Source organism: Penicillium concentricum (genome assembly GCF_028827145.1).
Source record: "Penicillium concentricum strain IBT 3081 chromosome Unknown utg000004l_segment0_segment0, whole genome shotgun sequence".
Taxonomy (NCBI): Eukaryota; Fungi; Ascomycota; class Eurotiomycetes; order Eurotiales; family Aspergillaceae; genus Penicillium; species Penicillium concentricum.
The window spans coordinates 2,160,342-2,181,544 of record NW_026622757.1 but is presented as its reverse complement, the minus strand read 5'-3'; the positions used below and the strand labels follow the sequence as shown (position 1 = coordinate 2,181,544).

Here is a 21,203-nt window from a genome sequence, read left to right as displayed (position 1 = left end):
AAGGCCTCAGAAGAGCCCAGCGCTGGGAAGTCCTCCCGAAACATAGTGTATCCTTTAGGGGACACATTCCAGAGATGGATCCAATGTGCTGCTACATTGAGAATTTAATTCCCAGATACTCATATGACGTAAAGAGCAACGAGGAACTAGCTCTCTCGCAAGACCATCGTTCATCATTTCAAACCCAGACCACCGAACGCTCTATCCAACTCCTGCCCATCGTCATGCGGCACCATGGTCGGCAATTGCGAAGAGCCCTGTTCAGGAGAAGAGCTATCCAGGAGGCTTGGATGATCATCGCCCTGTGGGTCGGGAGACATACTGGTCCGGCTAGGCTGAAGGAGCTTTTCCTCGCGATCAAGCCACCCAGGAGCCAGGCGTCTCTTTTCGGCTAACTCGCGTTGTTTGATTGACTCTTTCCATGCGTTGATCGCTTGTTCCGCGTTGCTGCGAGCCTTATTCAAATGTTGTTCGAGGGAGTGGCACGCGGCGAGGACGTCATCTGGGTGAGCTGCGTGCTCACCGCTTGGGGAGACAACATAGCGGGCCTTACCATCCGGGCTGTTTGGATCGACTGTCACTGAGGGGGGTAGAGATGAGGGGACAGATTTGTATGTGTAGGGTAATGTGACGGAGGTGGGGAGGTTGATGAATGGTGAGACGGTCAGTGGGACCTGGGCGAGCAGAGGATGTGGCCCTAGACAATTGTTAGTTATTAGAAATTTATGAGCAAGATATCTAGGTAGCAATACTGACGATAGGAGTCGTACATGGTTGAGTCGAAGACGAGGCTGATCAAGTGCGGAGTAGCGGAGCAACGGAGATGGGGACATCACGGGAGAGGTACGGTACTCCGTAGTAAAGCTCAACTATTTACATAGTACACACTATCACGATGATCTACCAAGGATCAGATAAAAAATTATACCGTTTGTAGCTATGCGCCTTCCTCTCCTAAGCTAGTATGTTGTAGATAGAATTGGTAAATGTAGCAGAATGCATACAGATCAACACTAAAAAGTTGATCACAAGTCCAAGATTTCAAGATTCCAAATTTCTCTCCTTAGGCCCCGTCAAATACCAAAAGGCTTTGGATATTGACGCCAAACCCATGCTGGCGCAACAGTTGCCGACCACGATGAATAGGGAACTCACTGACGACCATGATGCTGACATCAGCAATGTCAACCTCCTTTAAAAGCTGTAGCACAGCGCAAAGTGTCTTTCCCGTGGCGAGCACATCGTCCACCACTACTACCGATGCACCTCTGGTGATCAAATCCCGTCCTATCTCGATACTCTTCTCATTTGACTTGGATGTCAAAGATATGTGAGATGTAGACTTCAGGACAGAAACGGTGGGTGGGGGCAGTTTGCCCGCTTCGCGAATCAGCGCCAAGGGTACATCGACCCGCGAGGCCAACGCCGACGCAAAGATAAACCCCCCAGTATCACAACATGCTATGGCGTTGACTTTGGCCCAGTCGCCCGTGAAGTGAGTCCGCAATAGAGAGGTGCATAGGGCCAGCCCACCCGGCTGCTGGGAGATGTTGAGGACGTGGCGGAAGTCTACGCCCGAGCGTGGAAAGTCCGGTACTGGACGCACCATGTTGGCAAGGCTCTGAAGATCTTCATCGAAGAAGGGAAGCAAGTGGGTTTTGGCAAGCCTTTTCGCCGCCTCGTTTCCATTCGCGTCATTGTTGAAGACGAGACTGGGGCGGTGGGCTACGTGCTTCAGTTTTGGCGTATCATCGTCACCTTTGTGGTACCCTCGGCGAGCACGCCGCGTCTCTTTGCTAGCTGTGACATTAATCTCGAGAAGTCTCCTGTCTGGCACCAAATGCGAGAAGGCCGCGACTGGTGCCTGATCTCTCATCCCCGTGATTAGCAACACATCCACTTCCCTGGCGCCGTATACCACATTTAAAAAATGTTCCTCTGGCAGCCAAGGTCGATCCCGCACCTGGTTCCGGAAGAAGGTCGTCAACGCTGGCCGATGCTTCTCTTTGTAAGCACGGTCCCCAAGTAGACGATTCAGGTCGACACCAGTAGCCGCGGCGTACTCTCGCTTGGTCGCATCGCTAATGCCGACTACGCGCGCTGTAAGGCTTTTATGAGTCAATTTGAGGAACACGGATATCCAGATGTTCGCGCAGTAGTCCTTTCCGGCGCCGCTTGCGCCCGTGACGAGAATGATGAGCTTCTGTTCCCTCGGCGTTATCGGGAGCGGACAGGCATAAGCCAACACATTATGGGGGTCCATGATGTGCTTGAGGCGAGCCAGGCGTGCCCGGTTCGGTCCAAAAGCCTTGGTCGCCAGCGCCGCGTCTCTGGGGTCCGGCCCTAGGTCTGCGCCGTACACTCCGCTACTCACGGGCAACAAGTCTCTAGCCACGTCGTACACCCACTGAACGGCAGCTCGAGCGGATCCAGATCTATCTTCGTCGCGGTACCAGTCGCCAGTTACCACGCAAGCAAAGTCCTAGTCTCGACAACCGAAAGCAGTTGCATCGGCCGCCACATCGCTGACAGATCCGCCACCTTGTAGCATATGGAGATAGGAAAGTTCCGAGGGTCGATTCTCAATGGCTGCCACAAAAATCTCGGCGATGTTCAATGCTCCAATGCGTTTGAAGAATAAGCATCGCTTGAATGAGGAGGTCTTCCTGTCAGCGTGCCCGCCGTGCATTCTGGACATGTACATCTCGGCTTCGAACAAACCGACGCCGTCCACAGTCTGAAAATTCTAATTCCGCCTGAAAATGGATAGCCCTGTCGTGGAAGCTTCGAACATGGTCACGCGAAGATGCAGCTTCTGCTCCTGGTTGTCCCAGTACATATACGCGTCTGAAGAACAGTTCTGGGGGATCCTGGCAACAAGCTTATCAAACTTGCTAAGCGTGCGCCGGGCCTCAATACTGTCCCTCGGCTCGATAACCCAGTTTCGAGTGAAGAAGGTCGGAGCCACGTTAGTCTTGAACGTAACGCTGACTACGATCCCAAAGTTGGCACCAGCGCCTTTTATCGCCCATAACATATCATTTTCGTTCTCTGGGCGCACGGCACCGGCAGGTCGATGTTGACTTGGCACACAGCCGATGTAAAGGGCCTGGCTAGAGTCGACACTGACTATCACGGCACCAATGATGGCATCGCACGCGAGCCCGTGCATCCTGGCTAGGTGCCCAATACCACCTTGTAGCCATAGCCCGGCCCCTACGCTTGGGCGAGCCCCTAAGGGCACTGTCAGTCCCCCTGCCATGGTCTTGCGGACAATATCCCCCGTCTTGCAGCCGGCCTCGGCAACGACCAAGGGAACAGAATTGGACCTAGATTCTCCTCCACCATCCACGTCCTTGAGAATGTCTATTTGCCCAAAGGCGCTCATATCGACCGCAACGACGTTGGAACGTAGGCAGTGGCCGCTATGACCCCCGCCAATGATGGTCAGGTTGACACCGTGCTTCAGAGCCCATTGAACGCACTGTTGAATGTGTCGGACCTCTGTCGGCCTAACAATCGAGGCGGGATGGTGAAGGCTAGCTTCTAAGTTCTTAACGCTTTTTGCACCCTCCAACAATGGCACCTGGGCAGTCAGTTCCGGCAACGTGGTCGCATGTTTGGTGAAGGCCGCCATGATGTCAGGCGATCTGAATAAGAGATGGTCTGGGTGGCCGTCCTCGTAACGGGCCAAGGTGCGGCACGCCTTACGCCATTCAACTCGGACCGCCTTGTCCGCCTCCACATCCTGCATGACAAACCCCGCGATAAAAGAAGCAAAAGAGTCCAATGCTTCGTCCTCATTCACCACGCTAACGGTCCCAGCAGGGAAAGAAGCTCTTCGATGACACACTAATTCTTCGAGGTGTAGGGTCTCGTCGCGATGAAAAACCACCACCATTCCCTCTTCGGAGCGCCGATCAAGCGTTTCCAGCGCTAGTTCAATAACACTGGATTTGGGCTTCATGCCATACAGGCTGTGACAGAATAGGACGACGTTGAACTTTCCATCACTATCACGCGTACCAGTACCAGTACCAGTACCAGTACCGCTCTTTGTGTTGCTGTCCAGTTGTAAAATGGAATTCGGCGGATATCAGGCGGACTTTCCAGTCCGGCAGCGGGGACTCCGTCTCTGATGTCGAAGAAAGCCATTTTGCCAACCTTGTAGCAAGCAGCTCATTGGGCTCGAATGCAACATATTTCCTGATTTTCCGCCTCAAACGAGTGGGTAGATATCCTAGCACGGTCTCCGGCCCGGGTCCGATTTCTAACACCGAGATATGGATACCCGAGTCGAAGAGAGGAGCTAGCAGCTGAGAAAGTTGGGGGATAATAAAGTCTTGGTACGTCATCCATCCCGATCCCCGCAGCAAGACATCCAAGCCAGCGCTGTACTTTATGTCTGACAATGGCTGCGTCGGGGATGATGGCGAGGCTTTTAGCTTCAGAGTCCACTTGAGGGAGTTGAGAGTGGCCATGGCAGTTCAACATTAAAAATGACGAGAATGATGGGTTTGAGCTTCACGATGATGTGTTTTTGGCTACGTGCAAACTAATTTGTAGCTGGCGGCAGCTCGCAGCTGTGCAAATCCACTTGTGGCTAGGTGCAGGTTGATGCCAAATTAGGTAAATTGCTATCTCAAAGCCTTTGTCCCTCCAATAGCATCAGGCGCAGGACTAGTTATCTTGGTACCTATAGGTTGATCGCCACCAATCTTTTGCTCAAGATCATGTGCTGTATTTGACTCTCCATCTGGGGTCTCACCAGCTGCTGTGGCTTCAATGTTGAATGCAGCATTATTTCCCAACACTTTCAATGTGTTATAGCTTGGCAACTGTGGTCATAGGCAGTTTTGGTAACTATGTACAAAGAACCTGCACTTTCTTGAGAATGTCTTAGACCAAAATCAATAGCTAACTCAAACAAAGGCCACAAAACAGTCAAGATTGACCCCGTTAACCTCAGTTCCATGGCACAACAAACAATGTTCTAGTAATGGTATATAATGTTGATTCAAGTCTGATATTCTCTATTCTTTTGCCACGAAGGCACTATGAGCGTGATATACGAGATATCATAATGAGCCCTTGTCTATCTGAGTACTTCGGCGAGGTCCGATCTTTCGGAACAAGATGCTCATCACCATTTGCAATGAGAGCTTCAACAAGAGTCGACTTTCCAGCGTGGATAAACCCAAGACGCTGGTACAATTCCACCGTAACATTGTTCCCCGCCTTGACAATGAGACGCACTTGAACTTGAAGAGGAGATGACCGGTATGATCGAAGATAATTGACAGCCTCCTGGCAAAGTTTGCTTCCAAGTCCATGGCCACGATACTCCGAAAGTGTAAACAAGCTTAGCATCTGCCATCGCTCTTCCTCTTCATCGGACATTTGGGGTGGTTGGCCAGCTTCCGCAGGTAACTCGAAATCAGCCTTGGATGAAGGTCCTCGCAGAGTGACCTGGCTGATCCATTCGATGCCATCGGGAGATGACGAATCATGGTTAAGGGGTGTTGCGGCACAGATGAAGAGCTCTCGATCGGGAAATGTGAGACGATCTATCCAATCGGCATCGGTGAACGCCGATTCGATCTCATAAGTAGATGAGAAAGAATCAGGTGAAGACTTCAATGCTTTTAGGCGTAGGTCACGATATTTTTGAGCGGAGGCCTCGACTTCATCTGTCTTTGAGACCCGGAAGAAGGAGTAGGTATAGTTGGATGCCATGGATAGGACTGAGAGAAGGTAAGGCGTGTATCAGATCAGGTAATAGCACCCATTGATTTTTTTTTATCTACAATTTTATGACTCAAAAGCAAGCTACGGCCAACTTGAAATTGACCGACGGACGTACTAGTTTATTCAGCGACATTTGTTTTGAGAATACCGGCCAGCGGTAGACATACCTAAATTAGTTTAGCGGATCTCCGAGTCCTCATATCCTTATGAACAACCCCATATACAGCAAAAGTCTTAACACCCCAAGTTCTGCTGGCTAAATACGCACCAATAAAAACTGAAGCCATAACGGGCGGTATAACAAATTAAGAAGGCGGTATATTTTATTGGGAAGGCGGTAGCAGAAGGAGTGACTGTATGTTTCCTACCGCCTTCCCTATCCGTCACAGTACCCGTTCAAAATCTACCAATAAATAACACGTGACTTGGCGTCACCTTGGTCCACGAAAATTTCCACTCATCCTCCTCACCCAACCCACTCACAATCTTCCACGCTCCACAAGGCCGTGAACCGTTTCTCCAGGCGAGCCACTTAACAAACAATAATGTCATCTGATAACGGAGGTAAGAATGCCTAGCCCTAGCCCCAATGATCTATTGAACTAACAATTGTTGTACATAGCTTGGCCTATGGCCGATGAAGTCCTGGCCCAGGAACTTCTCGACATCTTGCAGCAGGGTACACACTACCGCCAAGTCAAGAAGGGAGCCAACGAAGGTGAGTTGAAAGACGTGTTCCTTAGGTGGAATTTTCTAACGAAATTTTTCTAGCCACCAAGTCTGTGAACCGCGGTGTGTCTGAGCTTATCATCATGGCTGGTGATACTTCCCCCCTCGCAATCGTGATGCACCTCCCCCTCCTTTGCGAGGACAAGAACGTTCCCTATGTTTTCGTCCCGAGTAAGATGGCACTCGGACGCGCATGTGGTGTCGGCCGGCCTATTATTGCTGCCAGCATCAACACCAACGATGCTAGTGAACTGGCTGCCCAAATCCGCCAAATCAAGATGAAGGTGGAGAGACTTGCTATTTAATTTGATATCAATGCTATCTTGGGTGGGAAATAGGTATTGCTTCGACTTCTTGGTCAAGCTCGTCAGTCTTACAAAAATACATGGACCCCGTATCTTATATTCCCCTTCACTCCTTCTATGCTTGATATTTCACAATTCTGATGAGTTGCTCCGCCGAGTAATTCGTGCAATAATCCGAGGGGACCCAGGTACCATCCAATATGGTCCTAGCCACTTGGTGCTTTTAATCTGTATATATCTGAGCACCGCAGTAATTCAGGTATTTTAACTTTTTGCTTAAAATCAGGTGTAGTTGGGAGGCCATGGATAGGAGAGGTACTGTATTTTGATCAGAGAGTAGCACATTGATTATTTATCTACGGAGTATATTCTTATGACTTAGAGCAAGCTACGGCTAACTTGAAATTGGCCGACATTGCTTACCGGGAACTGACCCACTGTTTTAGCCGTGACGTATTTATGATTGGTCAATATTGCCTGGTAGACACTGCTAAGGTTCCTATTTGTACCACAGGCGAATTGGTTTAGTAAAGCTAAAACCGACTTCTACTCATGCAACTAACCTGGAAACCGATGTGTTCCGGTTTACATTCTAACAGATTGTGGTGATGTGAGAGTATTAACGTGTTCTTTTATCGAGAATGGCTCTCTCGATTTGTATACGACTCTTTAGGAAACTCTGGTAGGATGTAATATGTAATAGTAGCTATTTGTATACACACACGGCTAATATTAGACATGTATTGCTATATCTTCGTTGAGTTACTGTGCTAGTGCATTTGCCACGTAGATAAGACATGCGAAATTATATCGACTGGACTCGTTATGAGACCGTATAAGGAGTAAAGGTGCACAAAGATGAAGGTTACAAATAAGGGGAGCAAGGGATATTTCATTATATTACAAACTACACCTGACACTTGTAAAAAAAAAAAGTACCCTTTCCATGGCCTCTGAAGTCGTCAAGCTCCTAGTCACGAACTGGTGAACTTATTCGCAGCTTGATTGGATTGTTATTGTATACATATGAGGTGATAACCATGACCTCAATATTCAAATTGCTAATGTGAAATCTTCAAATCATATTAACATATTGTCCAAAATGTGAACAGAGTATTACAAGCAACATGGACCTCGTATATATATGTATCTCGATCTCATGATGCTAAATTGGCAGCCCGAATTCAATCCCTACCCAGGTGAAGATTGCAAAGACAGAAAAGAACAGGATAACCACCCAAGCTTGGAATATGGGATTCTCAAAAAAGCTGTCTTCAAGTTGATCAAGCTTGTCTTGCCACTTTTCTTCTGCCGTCAAAACCCGAGCATCACTACTTAATACTCGATAAGTAGCATCAGTGCGTGGTGTCCAGCTCAATTCTATTTGCGTTCGAGCCTATAATATAGGGTTAGTAGTGTGTTATTGGACTATAAGTAGCTTGTTGAGCATTCTTGTTCAATGATAAGACGGGCTTACAAGGTGTGATGCTCGCGATGGTATTGTCCATGATCTTCCAAGTTCATTCGGATTGGAAACAACAGCAAGCTCATAGTACTCTCGATTGTGACCTGCAATAGTATGGCTAGACGAAGGTCTCTGTTCAGTGCTATGATTGCTTCCTATAGAAGGAGCATCGTTACTTCCTGATCAAAAAAGTCAGTCTAGTCAATGCTATCGCTGCGGCCAAGTTGGGAACAGCATAGTACATACGCCAAAGTTCATCCATGAATTGGGATAGTGGGATCACCAATAAAAGGACAGGAAGGACTTGACCGAACCCCCATTCGCTCTCGTCGCCCTGGCGCCCCTGGTAGGCTGCCTCTGCTCGTGTAAACATCATATCATTTGTAGCACGTATCACCGTCACGTACATCACCAGGAGACTAAAAGTTTCCGATCGCAAAAAGTGCCGACACGGGATGATTATGAACAATATGATGGTCCAAAATATCTTTTTTCGGGCAGACTGGTTCGGGCTCTGTGCTCGCAGCAAATAGCGAAACGGCCATGAGAATAACCAGAATATAAAACGTTCCAGCTGAATAAAAAGGGAAAAATTGAGTAGGTCCGGAAATAAGGATACAGTGATCCAGCAGAAAGACCAGAACAACGTGAAACATTCAAATGCTGCGAAAACTGTACTTTTGGTATCCCAACCTTCAGTTATCTTGTCTAGGGAACACTGCACTGATGCGCCGTACAGGTCCCAGATGAGGAAATAATTATTCCACGCAAGAATTCTCGTAGGGAATATAGCGCCGAATAGCACCAAGACCCAGAGATAGCGCCAGAGCCTCCTGGAGAGGCTGGTTTGTAAATAACCGCTAATTGTCATGAATGTTGCTTGGAAAGTAAGAAAAGATAGATAAGCCAGTTGGGACCCAATATAAAAGTGATATTGTGTGATACTGCAATGGGTGGCGTATAAGACTATAAGAATCGACGCGCCCGTGATGAGTTGCATGTCGGCAAGTTGGAGGCATATGGGATGGAGGCGCTCCGGTCGGATGCCCAAGACTCGGTTGTTCCAGATTTTACGGCATAGACGGCGGAATGAGGAGGGGATGTAGCTCGATAATTTCTCCCACAGAGGGTTGATGCACCACTTTGTAGTAAAATTGACAAGATATTGGGTCTTTCTACGCATAAGTAAGTCGAGCTTGCTGTAGTAGCCGTCCGAGACAATCCCATCAGCGAAGAAGAAGGCATAGAAAGCGACGAGGTTGGTAAAAATCGCAGAGACGAGGAATGAAGTAATGACCTATAGTTCAGATTGTCAATCCATTGGTAGTGGCAAAGCGTGTGTATCAATCATACCCCGGTGCCTGCCTATATGTACATCATGAGTTTTGTGCACGATAGTAAATCTCTGTGAACTGGAGAGCTTAGAGGACTAACAATATCGGGATCACCTTCAAATTCCCACTTTGGTACTGCCGATGTGTATTCGTACTCACTGGGGCAGCGAGGGTACGGGCTGCACATGTTCGATTGCTGATTGCTCTTTCGGATGAGCCAGATGGAATTTTGTGCTAACCTAGGTCCTGAACTGTGAAAAAGAGATCGGATTTTAGATTTTAAGAGGATAGATAGAGTTTAGGACGTGAGAACGTCCTTGAGAAAACTGATAACGGGGAGAAGCTGCTAATAACAGGCTATGCGTGGCAAGCGCCCACAAAATGAGGCTGACGGCCCGCGAAGAATAAAGCTACGACAGGTCATTTTTTGTATCGACTAATCAAACAAGGATAATTTCGCCAAGCAGCAAATCAGCATGTCACCCATTCTAATAATATTCCTAGTTAATTCTCAATACGCTGTCCCGCACAGGCACATAATTAGGAATCGAAAGAAAAGAAAACCCAAGGTTAAAAGGTCTCCGCCATACCCATTTGGCCGATTTGAGCATTTGAATTCCAGAGTGCTTTTGTAGTCTTTAGATATGTTGAAATATACAGTATTAAACTGTACAAAGCATGGATTTGAGGTATTGGGATTTTGCAAATGATACTTGAGACTCGAACTATATGATCAAAGATAAAATTGTAAATTGTCTACCCTCTCAATGCCAGGCAAGAAACCTATATTTATGGACTTCATACGCCTGTAGATACTCATAATAAACCCCTCATATGGAAGATGCAATTTGTAATGGCATTATGAATGGAATCACAGAGAAAATAGGAGATAAGACGGATTCCGCCGGTGGACGCAGTTTGAATGCAGTCTGAATTGAAATACCATCCTTCGATACAACCTGGATGCAGATTATATGCAGGAATGGGTGACGAAGCTGTCAAGCTGCATCGAAAAGATCCTTGGCATGCAAGAATGCCTTCGCGTTTCGAAACAGGTTTTGTATTGAAACCATCCCAGGTTAATTACTGCGGGTTAACTGGAATTCTAACCAAGATATACCTGGATTGATTTTAAAGCCTTCTAGAGAATAGGCAAAATCTGTTGATTGCTTGAATAAACTTGGAAGATTAGAGTGCGTAAATGGGAATGAAGTGTTTCAGGGCCGTGGAAGTTTACGAGCCCCCCATTCATAAAGGCGCCTCTAAATTGTGACTATAGAGTTGTGGAAACTATACAACACACCCCTTTCGCAATTCTCCTAACGCGAGTGAAAGCGTCCCAGCAATCTCTCGCGCCATATCCGACTTTTTACCCAGTAGCCACAGCCCCTTCATACAATCCTCAGCCTGCTCCATATTCCGCTCAAAATCATGGCTATTGCGCCCGAGTGTAGTCCCGGCATACTGAACGGACTCATCTACTTCACCTAGAAAGACCATACAAGCTTTGGTAAACGCCCTGATTAAAACCATCGTCCATGGCTCAGTCAAGAGCGTGCCCTCATTGACAGCGTGGTGAAACTCCGGCATATGCGGCACACCCATGTTATGACCATTTATGGTAGGCATAGTACCGACTCTTGCGAGATCCGATAGCTCCCTCGCACTGTGCATTCTCATTTTCCTCGCCACTTGACTAGTGATACGAATATGAGTTGACCCTTCCATGCCCAGGGAATTTTCGTCAATGAATTCTAGCAGATCTGCAAGCATCAGGACAGCAAGGTGCCAGTGCGCAGAGATACAGAGAAACCAGCCCTGTATGCGTTGCGGAATGGCACGGTAGTTTTGCACTAGTTCCATGAAGAAGGCGCCGTGAGTTCTGTTCCAGTATTCATATAGCAACATTGCCATGTGGAGTATATCTTCGATTTGGTCTTCAGGGGCACTCTTGCGAAGGGCATTCTGTAGGTAGGACAGGTGGCGGAAGAGAAGAACCTTGACCGGCGCTGACTTGATGATGTCTTCAGCGGCAGCCTCATAGGAGCAGGGCCAGTGCGTTTGGCGCGTTTCTTTGAGGTGTCCTTGCAAGAAAATATCGAGATTCCATCTGGCTCTTCCTGAAGATTTGTCGATATTCCCGGCTTGCTGGATATCCTTTTGCCCTTCGTGCTCGCAGTCCTGATCGACTACCACAACGGGTCGCTCATTCATGGACGAGGAGAGGGTGTCACACATGATAGCCATCCAGTAGAGCAGGCCAATCGTTCCTCGATCTTCAGCACTCATGGCCTCAATGCTGTGATCGTCATTCTCGCGACTACCACACAGCATGCCAAGGCCTTTTTTTCGCGCGTCGCAGCGATATTTTAGTGCGTGCATTTTTCGAGTTGCCCTCTCCATGTATATCGGTGGGCCTTCTTTGGTTATTATATCGTTTACCTTTGATAGGACCAAGTCCGTGGCAGACTTGTGGCCTTGCTCTTGCATCCCTTCTCTAGGAGACTGATTTCTGAGATTCCATGGCCGTTGTATCAAGCCAAAGATCAACTCGGCACAGGCTACTCTATATGACTCCACATCGGAGACTTGTTGGAGTGCGCGGTGTGCCTGGTCCCACAAGTGGTGCTGGAGAATGCGGTCGAACTCATCGGCGATGCCTCTGTCAATTTCGTCCTCGCCATCATCGAAGGGCCTGGTCGAATATTTCTCACTGTGCCGACGACTGCCCTGTGCCCACTGCGTAGCAAACGCCATCATTACAAGGTGCAGAGCCCTGGATGCAGCCTGGTCCTCGGCACGTGTTAGCTGTAAGAGCTTGGAAGACTGTGCGACACGATCGAGCCTGATCGTGCGCTGGTATATCATATTAGACCGTGGGGAGTCCCATTCGGGTACAGGCCGAGTGGTATTTCGTGATCCCGGTTGGTAGGGACAAGTAATCTCGCTTAACCAGCATGATAAGTTGTGCTCTAGCACGTCGTGATAGATTTGGAGCAGATTCGCTGAAGTCAGGTTGCAGTTGGATGTGTTAATCATTTGTTGGTCGATGGAAAATGGGGAGAGGGACCTTTGCGAGCTGTTCCAGTGAGATGATTGCTGGTTGAGAGACGACCAGGCAGATCCACTCTGCCTCTGTGGGGTTTTGGATGGAACGGATCCGAGTCTACTGTACATCTCAGATGTCTGAGATGTCTGGGAGGCCTGGGAGGTCTGGGGAGCCAGCCACATCTGGTGGTACATCGGATCAAGTTCGAGGTCTGAGGGTGATTGGGTAGAGGTATACGAGGAACTAGAGAAGTATGGCGGCATGAGATCAGACACAGATTCCGTAGACGTGAATGCATCAGGCTTCTCCTGGGAGGTCTCGGTGTCATTGAGCATGGAACTGAGCAGCATTGAATTATAATCAAGCAATGACCCAGACACTGACTCCGTGTCCCAAGTCATAAGCTCCGGTGTGAGATTTGGGTCGAGCATATCGTTCCATGTTCCGGATCCAGGTTCAAGCGGGAACCCATTGGCTTTCCATGGAAAGAGATTATCTCGGCCTTCACTCTCTGAATGAGGTTGTAGACGCGGCAATCTCGATGTCGACTGAGCCTGTGATCGGGCCCATTCCATCGTACAGCGTTTATTTGTTCTGGCACAGTAGGAACATGATGATCGCTGGTCATCGACGTTGTTAACCAATGTTCGTCTAGTCAGATTTAGCGATAGTGCATCGCATGCTCGCTTGGATTTTCTGCACTGGTCACAAGAGCCATTCTGACGCCTGGATCTGGATCCTTGTGCAAATGTTGTCCCTCGTTTCTGGATAGGCATGCTGTTGACTTAAATTTTTTTTTGCCCCTTGCTAAAGAGATGTTGTCAAAAGGCGGGGAACCACTTGATCCTGGAGATCTTTAGAGTTTAGGGGCTTTTTTTAGTTCGAACCTCCCCGCGAATTTCCCCGTTCCCCGGATCTCCCTTAGCCCGACATAAACTTGGTGATTTTTTATGGAAGAACATAACCTGTTTATAGGCTGACAAGGGGAGATGAAGAGACGAAGGAATTATTCTCCAGCATAATTAGCTAGTTAACTAGTTAAATAGCATGTTGAAGCCTGACAAACAGGGCATCAAGGCATAACTAAATATATTGAGATACCAAGGTATCAAGGCTATAAAGGCATGACATCAAGGCTTCCGTCCTAACACTTCATTGAGCAAGAGCTTTGTATATCTCAGCCTCAACCGTTCCCCATAATCCAAGCACCTTCGCGTCCGCAAAAGGTAGAATCTGTGTACAAACAATCCCCGCAATACCCTTCTCCCTATCCGCCCACCACCACAAATTCGGCAGCCCAGCCCAGTGCACTGTGCTATTCGATCGCCCTGTCGGACCACCATTACTCAGCATGAAAGTCAGGCCCCAGCCCTGTGGTGGGTTCCCAGAAACTGGATACAACTCAGGAATGGGGTTGGTCAGGTCCGGATTTGCGTCTGGGATGCTTTGGCGGCTGTAATTGGGGAACTGAGGGATCTGGTTGGAGAACATTTCGTCGACGGTCTCCTTGCGAAGCAATTTGCTGCCCGTTCTGGGACACGTTCCATCATTTAACAGCACAGCAAGGACCTCTGCGGAGAAAAGTCAGTGTGTGGAGCGACAGAATCTCGGAGCTACTCGCGACTCACTGCAATATTCCTGTGGCTTGGCAAACATACCCGCACCGCCGCTGTTGAACACTCTGGCAACTTCAGCATCGTTTTCCAGGTCAACGACTAGAGGCGCTCGAAGAAGATGGTCTCGGGGTCTCAGGCTGCCATCCGGGTTTCGATGATTCATGTACGCCAGCCTCTGACGCATGTCGTGGCTCGGGACCATGGACATGTCCTTGATTTCAAGGGGCAGAAAGACATTCTTTTGGAGGTAGTCATTGAGTGTTAGGCCAGTTGCGCGTTCCAGTGCGATTCCCGCCCAGTCGATACCAACCTGTACTCATTAGCGATGCATTCCATGACTCTGGATATATAGTACTTACGCCATATTCCCAGCCCTCACCGGGCTGGAAGAGCAGAGGCCTCTTCATATCTTCAATCCGCCCAGAGAACTCATCCACGCCAATCGGGTACGACCACTGTCTCAATCTCTCATTGAAAAATGTATAACCGAATCCGGCAGTATGAGTTAACAGCATACGGAGGGTAATTGCATGCTTCTTCTCCTCAAGACTACCATCTGGCCGCAAGACCTCGAGACCCTTCAATTCAGGGCAAAGACCCTCTGTCTGCTCCCCATCATCCAGCTTCAGAATACCCTGCTCAACCAATTGCATGCAGGCAACACCAACCAGCATTTTTGTGCACGATGCAATCCAGAAGATGTTATCCAAGGTCATGGGGTCTTGTGATCCCGTGCCTCGATTACCCGCAGAGTGGGCGAATAGTTCGTTGCCATCTTTGCCAATGACCACGACCGTAGCCCCGGGAATCCCGGACTTTTGGTCTTTGCAGGCTTTGTCTATAATATCGCAGAGATGCGAATGCACTTGCGCATTTAGAGACATGTCGATTCCTGTACGAGGGAACTTGTGTGTATGTTGTATTGACAAAATGTCAGATCTACTAAAATGAACATCAAGGGAGACCCCAAGCGTGACTTTAACAGTTTCAAACCGCCCCTGGAAGATATCTCCCGTTGTCCCGAGGGGTTCTCTCCTACCTAGGCACGGCGTATAGACTGTGGGGTTTAACTTTGCGGAACCGCCGTAGATTGCGGAAGATGCGGGAAAGCTTCCAAGATCGGCTCTGCTCCGGATCCGCAGATAGCAGTCCAATCACAGCTGCACATTTTGTGATGAGATGTGCATAAGAATGCATAATCTTAATGTGACGTGTTGCACAGCAGCGGCTAGGGCCTAACAATGCAGTCTCGAAGTGCTTCGATAGATAAGACTGCTATTCTTGCTCTTCCGGCATGATAGAAAAAGACGGCTTGGAATTGCACCTAGTCACTTGACAAAATGCTGGTGGGATTTCAAGCGTAAATCATAATGGGATCACCCCCAAGACTGAATTTCTGGGCAGAAAGCCACATTTCCATGCTCGCCCCAAAGTCTGCCACGCGTGGTGCATGAATGCGGGGTACCCTGCGGTTGCCAGCGTTGTATCATGGGCACTCGGTAATCGGATACTGTTGACAGCTCATGCTAACATCAGCAGTAAAACGTGGGTGAAGGTATCTATAAGTAGGGGCGAGGAGGTGCCCAAGGAACAACGCTTTACGACAATCCAACAGTCAATCTCAATATCCATTTACAACTTCAACACTTGATCATTTCAATCGATCGAAATGGGTAGCATAGAAGAGACAGTCTTCAGACCGAAGAAGTATAACACTGAGCTCACCGACTACTCCGCAGTTCACACCGACAAGACTGGGCCATATGCCGACAATCTCGAGGTCGATGCTCTGGTCGTGGGTGCCGGTTTTGGTAAGTTCACATTCTACGGTTGATTCACCAGCTAACGGAATAGCCGGTGTCTTTATGCTCAAGACCCTTCGCGATCGCGGCTTGAAGACGGTCATTTTCGAGGCCGGCAACGACACAGGCGGCACCTGGCGATGGAACTGCTACCCCGGCGCCGGGGTCGACTCCGAAGTCCCGGAGTACGAGTTCTCCTGGCCCGAGGTATACAACACCTGGAACTGGCCCAACAACTACCCTAACTACAAGAACCTGCGCGATTACTTCGATCACGTCGATAAGGTAGTTGGCGTCAAGAAGGACTGCGCTTTCAACACTGTTGTGGTTGGAGCCCAGTTTGATACGAACGAGGGGAAATGGAATATCAAAACTGCAGATGGTCGCACGACCAAGGCCAAGTATCTTGTCCTTGGAACCGGCTTTGTGAGTAATTACGCCTATCAAATAAAGACCAACAACTTGCTAATGAATCGACCAGGCCGCGAAGCGCTATATTCCTCCGTGGGCTGGCATGGATAAATTCAAGGGTGTCGTCCACCACTCATCCTTCTGGCCGGAGGAAGAAATCGAAGTGAAGAACAAGCGCTGTGCTATCATCGGCACCGGTGCCTCGGGCGTGCAAATTACGCAGGCATGGGGCCCCAAGGCTAGCGACCTCAAAGTCTTTCAACGAACCCCAAACCTCGCTGTGCCCATGCGCAAGCGAGATCTCACTGCTGAGGAACAGGAGCGCATCAAACCATACTACCCAGAGCTCTTCCGGTACCGCGAGACCACATTTGCCGGCTTCCTGTATGATTGGTGCGAACGAAACACCTTTGACGATACGCCCGAAGAGCGCGAGGCGTTCTACGAAAGCGTCTGGAAAGAAGGTGGCTTCCGCTATTGGATTGCCGTGTACAAGGACAACTTGATGAACCCCGAGGCCAACAAAGAGTCATACAATTTCTGGGCGAAGAAGACCCGTGCTCGTATCGGTGACCCAAAGACAAGGGAGTTACTTGCGCCGCGGGAGATGCCACACTATTTCGGAGTCAAACGGCCTTGTCTCGAAAAGACATATTACGAGCAGTTCAATCGGGAATCAGTGCACCTGGTCAGCATCAAGAATAACCCGATCAAGGAGTTTACCGAGACTGGTATTACCCTTGAGGACGGAACCCACCATGAACTTGATGTCATTGCTGTTGCGACTGGATTTGTAAGTTCTGTTTGATACACCAGCAAAACAGGAGCAAGCGCTGATATTAACAGGATGTCGTTACCGGCGTTATGACCCAGCTCGGTCTGAAGAGCATCGACGGCGCCGAGCTCGAGAAGGAGTGGATTCCAGGCGCAAAGACCTACCTCGGCACCACCGTGAGCGGCTACCCCAATATGTTCCACATCTATGGCGCACATGGGCCGACGCTCTTGAGCAATGGCCCCACGGCGGTCGCGGTGCAGGGCCGGTGGATTTCCGACGCTATTGCCAAGATCGAGGCCAATAACATCAAGTATATCAATCCCAAGATTGAGGCTGCTGATAACTGGAAGAATCATGTTGTGGAGCTCAATAACAGGACCCTATTCCCCACAACACAGTCGACGTACATGGGTGGCAGCGTCCCTGGCAAGGTTTCTGAGCCAGTGTGCTACTCTGGTGGTATTCCTGCTTACGCTAGCGAGATTCGGCAAGCCCTGGATAACTGGGAGGAGGGATTCGACGTCGTCAAGGCTTGAGTGGGCTTCTGATGCTGAGTAAGAATGAGCGTTACCTCCAGGGCCAGTACCCCACAAAAGGACTAGAAGTATAATGCGTTAGGTACTTTCTAGGCTAGCAGCAAATTTGATATAGTTGAAAGATATTCGTATTCAAATATGATTTTGAACTCAATGAAGAAACCTTTTGGAATCTACCAGCCCTGCTCTTGCCAAATTGTCTCCGCGATTTTCTCTAGTTGCTGTTGTGAGATTTTCAGATCCTTCTCTCCTGGGGGAGAGGGCTCTCGACGGAAGAGACTTTCAAACGGGATACTGAGAGAATGATGAATGACGTTCGCCTGGTCCCCTGTTTTGATGATATAAGTGACCTGGGAGCGGTGGATTCTGTCCTGCTGCTTGGAGGATGTACATAAACATATTGCTAATGCTTGCAATGCTTGATGCGCTGTTGTGTTATTTTTTAAAACAAAGTCTATCTTCCTTCAAATGCAGCGCCCTTGGGAAGTCGCTCCTTTATGTAACACTGATTGGTACAATAATGCACCTTGATCCGCAGTCGTAGCTGGGGCGCAAGCTGCCTAGCATGCTTCACCCACGGGTGCTGCTCATTGGGCAGATGCTCGTCCATATAGATGTCCTTTTGCTCCGACAGGTTAGGTAGCCAAGCGGAGCCCGGGTTTGTCCCAAGAATATCGAGCTTTCTCTCTCGTGCCGACTGCCACATGTACGCGAGGATAGTCCATTCGGCTTTTTTTTCCATGTTTCCACGACCTTTTTGAATAGAGAACTTGTGAATGTTTCGAAGAGCGTTTGCACGACCGGTTCCTTTTCGAATGCGTGTTCCCGGTATAATGCTTGGAATTCCCTCACCCGAGCCTCGTCGTCGACATCGACCATTTGAACAGGCGCATCGCCCAGCAACCCGAATAGGCCAGACTTCAGAGCAACTTCACTGGTGATATGCAGAGAAACCCCCGCCATAGTTATGTCTAGCCTGCTGCGTTGATCTTTCGCCCAAGGTAGGAGATCGACCATCTCGCGCACGTCATCGGCCGCTTCTCCTCTGCCGTGATAAAGAATCTTCGGGATAGCCCACATCCCGAAATGAAGTGGGTTTTCGCGGCAAAGCTCATCAACGTCGCCATCGCACTCCAACACTTGCTTCAAGCTAAAAGTGTAAATAAGCTCTGCCGTAACAGAAGGCCGCATCCCAAGATCCTTCGCATGCAATAGAAACTCGTCAACCGAGCCTGGACCGTCGGAATCAACTCCCTGGATAGCGTACCACATTCGTGTCCAGTTGTAATGTAGTACATCCCGACGCGGTTGCACCCATATCTTTTTTGATTCTCGCAGGGTAATCTCGTATGGCAGTTCCAATAGGTGTCCCTGTTCCAGGGCGACTTGCCGAGACTCGCTATTGACGAATGCGATAACCGGCGGCTGAGAGTTTTGGAATTCCAGACGTCTGGCCCAGCAGACTTGTTTGGATTCGTAGCCGTCGAACCAGTAGTCAGGGCTATCTTCTTCTGCTATACGATGCGGTAGGCAGTGCATCCAGATCATACGGCGTAGCTCTAGAGGCAGGTACGAGAAGTAGTGGAATAAATCGTTGGTCATCTTGTGCATCCAGTTGTTAGCCACTGTCATATGAGGTGCGAGTATCAAGAAATTAGATGGAAGACAGATCACAGTTGTCACTAGCGTGTCACATGACACCAAAGACTACTAAGTAGTCTACTCAGGTGGAAGACGAAGGAGATGTTCAGTCGTGAGGGTGTTTAGTCTCTTACCTTCCACGCGATCGCTCAAATGCGAGCAGAGAGCGCATTCACCCGGGGCGACACGAACCCAACTATAAGCTATAAAAAAAATCCGGATATTATAGAGCGGCAGAGGTATCCACTAGGGTGAGTGTGGGTGATTTGTGTTTGTAGTCCAGAAACTGAAGTGAGGAGCGGGTGAGAAGGTGAGTGAAACGTGAGGAAGTGCCCTCCGAACACATATACAATGGTCGCCTTGGATGCATTACCTGCTCTATTATAAGTTTTCTTTTTTTTCTTGCAATATGGACACAGAAGTAGACGAAATGATTCTAATAACTAGTGAGTAGCGCCAAAAGCTTACTAAATCGCATGGGCTCACTCTATGGCGCTTCGTAATACAACGAATATATGGGCGACCATCTTGAGCATTGTTCCATACAATGGGACTTCATGTCAGCCTAGTCTGAGGTTGAGTACATAGCCAATTGTGAATTGATAAGCTTGATCCTCATACTTGTTCTATCCGTCCAGACCTTCCTGAGGGTCAGTGGGTCACTGCAATTTCCTCGGAAACTGGTTCATACGCGTGCCGGATATTGAATTTTGGACAATCAACTGAGTCTCTCGGCTTACCCTTCTAAATTAGAACACCCGAATTCATAATGTGTTCCAGTCTCCCTTCTAGTAACGTGGAAACTCCAAGGAAGCGATAATAAACTGTAACTAATGTGACAAAGTAGATTGCAATACAAAGTGGTGAACTATGGTGTTGGGCTTGAATGATTGCCTGGGGGCTATTATTTTGCTAACTTGTGCAAGAGCTCCAAGGCGGGACGCTCCAAGTCCTGGAACTTCGTGTTGAGAGGCATATTTGTCTGCAACTTATCTATGCAGCCTGGTGAGATAAAATTCCCCGGGGAGGCAATATGGATCGAGTATTTCAAATCCGCGTAGTTGTGGCTAGGATCTCTATCTGAATTGTATCGACAAAAGTATGCACTGCAGCCTCGGAACCTGCGAGGAAGCGATATCTATCAGTTTTTTTCATCTTGTGTGTTACAAGGCTGCAAATGATTGGTGTGTGCAATTGAGCCCGGAATGGCTAAGAATGCGGAAGCAGATCAGTCAGCTGCGCTCTGGATTAGTTCAATATTAGATGAGGAAAGTTTCATACCTCCTGGGCATCGCCAATGTCGACTGTGACAGTGATATATATATGCGGCGAATTGAGAAAGTAGTTATGGGAGCCTATGTATTAAGCATTTGGCACGAGCAACGTGAGCTATATTCCTCGCGCATACCGTTTGGCATCCTCAATATCATATTGTCTCATTACTCTTCAGTTTGAAGGGAGTAACCTGCAAATACAATGTAGTCACAAATCACAAACATCCATAGATCGGGACATCGGTTCCACGGGTTCCGTCCCCAAAGGTTCGGCCCGTCCTCAGAGGATTTTCCGATGTCCGCTCAGCCCCCGGCCCCTTTACGAGGACCCAATCCACAAGTAAGCACAGGCAATCCATAGGCACCAGCCGGAAAAGCAAATAACCCATCAGCAAAGGGAATCCTAATCGACTCTAGCTCTTGGAGTTTCAAAGTCTCCCTGTATATTTGTCGACCGATTACCCCGTGTCGAGTAGCCGATCGAGCAAATATCTCGTCTTTCCATGTATTTTTGT

At 48.7% G+C, this 21,203-nt stretch overlaps 8 protein-coding genes across 8 annotated transcripts; 2 read left to right on the top strand and 6 right to left on the bottom strand.

The window, feature by feature from the left end:
- Positions 1-173: 173 nt before the first annotated feature.
- On the bottom strand, positions 174-4,481 carry N7517_009774 (uncharacterized protein; the record flags this gene model as incomplete). The annotated part of the gene is made up of 5 exons (XM_056727497.1): positions 174-697; positions 1,156-2,482; positions 2,531-2,746; positions 2,801-3,977; positions 4,027-4,481. The coding sequence occupies 5 exons, from the start codon at positions 4,479-4,481 to the stop codon at positions 174-176; spliced, it is 3,699 nt and encodes a 1,232-aa protein (XP_056576069.1).
- Positions 4,482-5,055: 574 nt separating this feature from the next.
- On the bottom strand, positions 5,056-5,736 carry N7517_009773 (GNAT family N-acetyltransferase; the record flags this gene model as incomplete). The annotated part of the gene is made up of 1 exon (XM_056727496.1): positions 5,056-5,736. The coding sequence occupies one exon, from the start codon at positions 5,734-5,736 to the stop codon at positions 5,056-5,058; it is 681 nt and encodes a 226-aa protein (XP_056576068.1).
- Positions 5,737-6,293: 557 nt separating this feature from the next.
- Positions 6,294-6,782, top strand: N7517_009772 (uncharacterized protein; the record flags this gene model as incomplete). Its single annotated transcript, XM_056727495.1, has 3 exons — positions 6,294-6,312; positions 6,371-6,466; positions 6,520-6,782. 3 exons carry the CDS (start codon positions 6,294-6,296, stop codon positions 6,780-6,782), a joined length of 378 nt encoding a protein of 125 aa, XP_056576067.1.
- A 1,165-nt stretch (positions 6,783-7,947) lies between these two features.
- N7517_009771 (uncharacterized protein) lies at positions 7,948-8,620 on the bottom strand (the record flags this gene model as incomplete). The annotated part of the gene is made up of 3 exons (XM_056727494.1): positions 7,948-8,178; positions 8,260-8,351; positions 8,494-8,620. 3 exons carry the CDS (start codon positions 8,618-8,620, stop codon positions 7,948-7,950), a joined length of 450 nt encoding a protein of 149 aa, XP_056576066.1.
- A 2,251-nt stretch (positions 8,621-10,871) lies between these two features.
- Positions 10,872-13,061, bottom strand: N7517_009770 (uncharacterized protein; the record flags this gene model as incomplete). The annotated part of the gene is made up of 1 exon (XM_056727493.1): positions 10,872-13,061. The coding sequence occupies one exon, from the start codon at positions 13,059-13,061 to the stop codon at positions 10,872-10,874; it is 2,190 nt and encodes a 729-aa protein (XP_056576065.1).
- Positions 13,062-13,782: 721 nt separating this feature from the next.
- Positions 13,783-15,130, bottom strand: N7517_009769 (serine hydrolase domain-containing protein; the record flags this gene model as incomplete). Its single annotated transcript, XM_056727492.1, has 3 exons — positions 13,783-14,201; positions 14,259-14,556; positions 14,606-15,130. The coding sequence occupies 3 exons, from the start codon at positions 15,128-15,130 to the stop codon at positions 13,783-13,785; spliced, it is 1,242 nt and encodes a 413-aa protein (XP_056576064.1).
- A 785-nt stretch (positions 15,131-15,915) lies between these two features.
- Positions 15,916-17,773, top strand: N7517_009768 (flavin-containing monooxygenase; the record flags this gene model as incomplete). Its single annotated transcript, XM_056727491.1, has 4 exons — positions 15,916-16,057; positions 16,101-16,474; positions 16,530-17,252; positions 17,306-17,773. 4 exons carry the CDS (start codon positions 15,916-15,918, stop codon positions 17,771-17,773), a joined length of 1,707 nt encoding a protein of 568 aa, XP_056576063.1.
- A 454-nt stretch (positions 17,774-18,227) lies between these two features.
- Positions 18,228-19,375, bottom strand: N7517_009767 (2EXR domain-containing protein; the record flags this gene model as incomplete). Its single annotated transcript, XM_056727490.1, is given in 2 exon segments — positions 18,228-18,526; positions 18,544-19,375. 2 exon segments carry the CDS (start codon positions 19,373-19,375, stop codon positions 18,228-18,230), a joined length of 1,131 nt encoding a protein of 376 aa, XP_056576062.1.
- Positions 19,376-21,203: the final 1,828 nt, after the last annotated feature.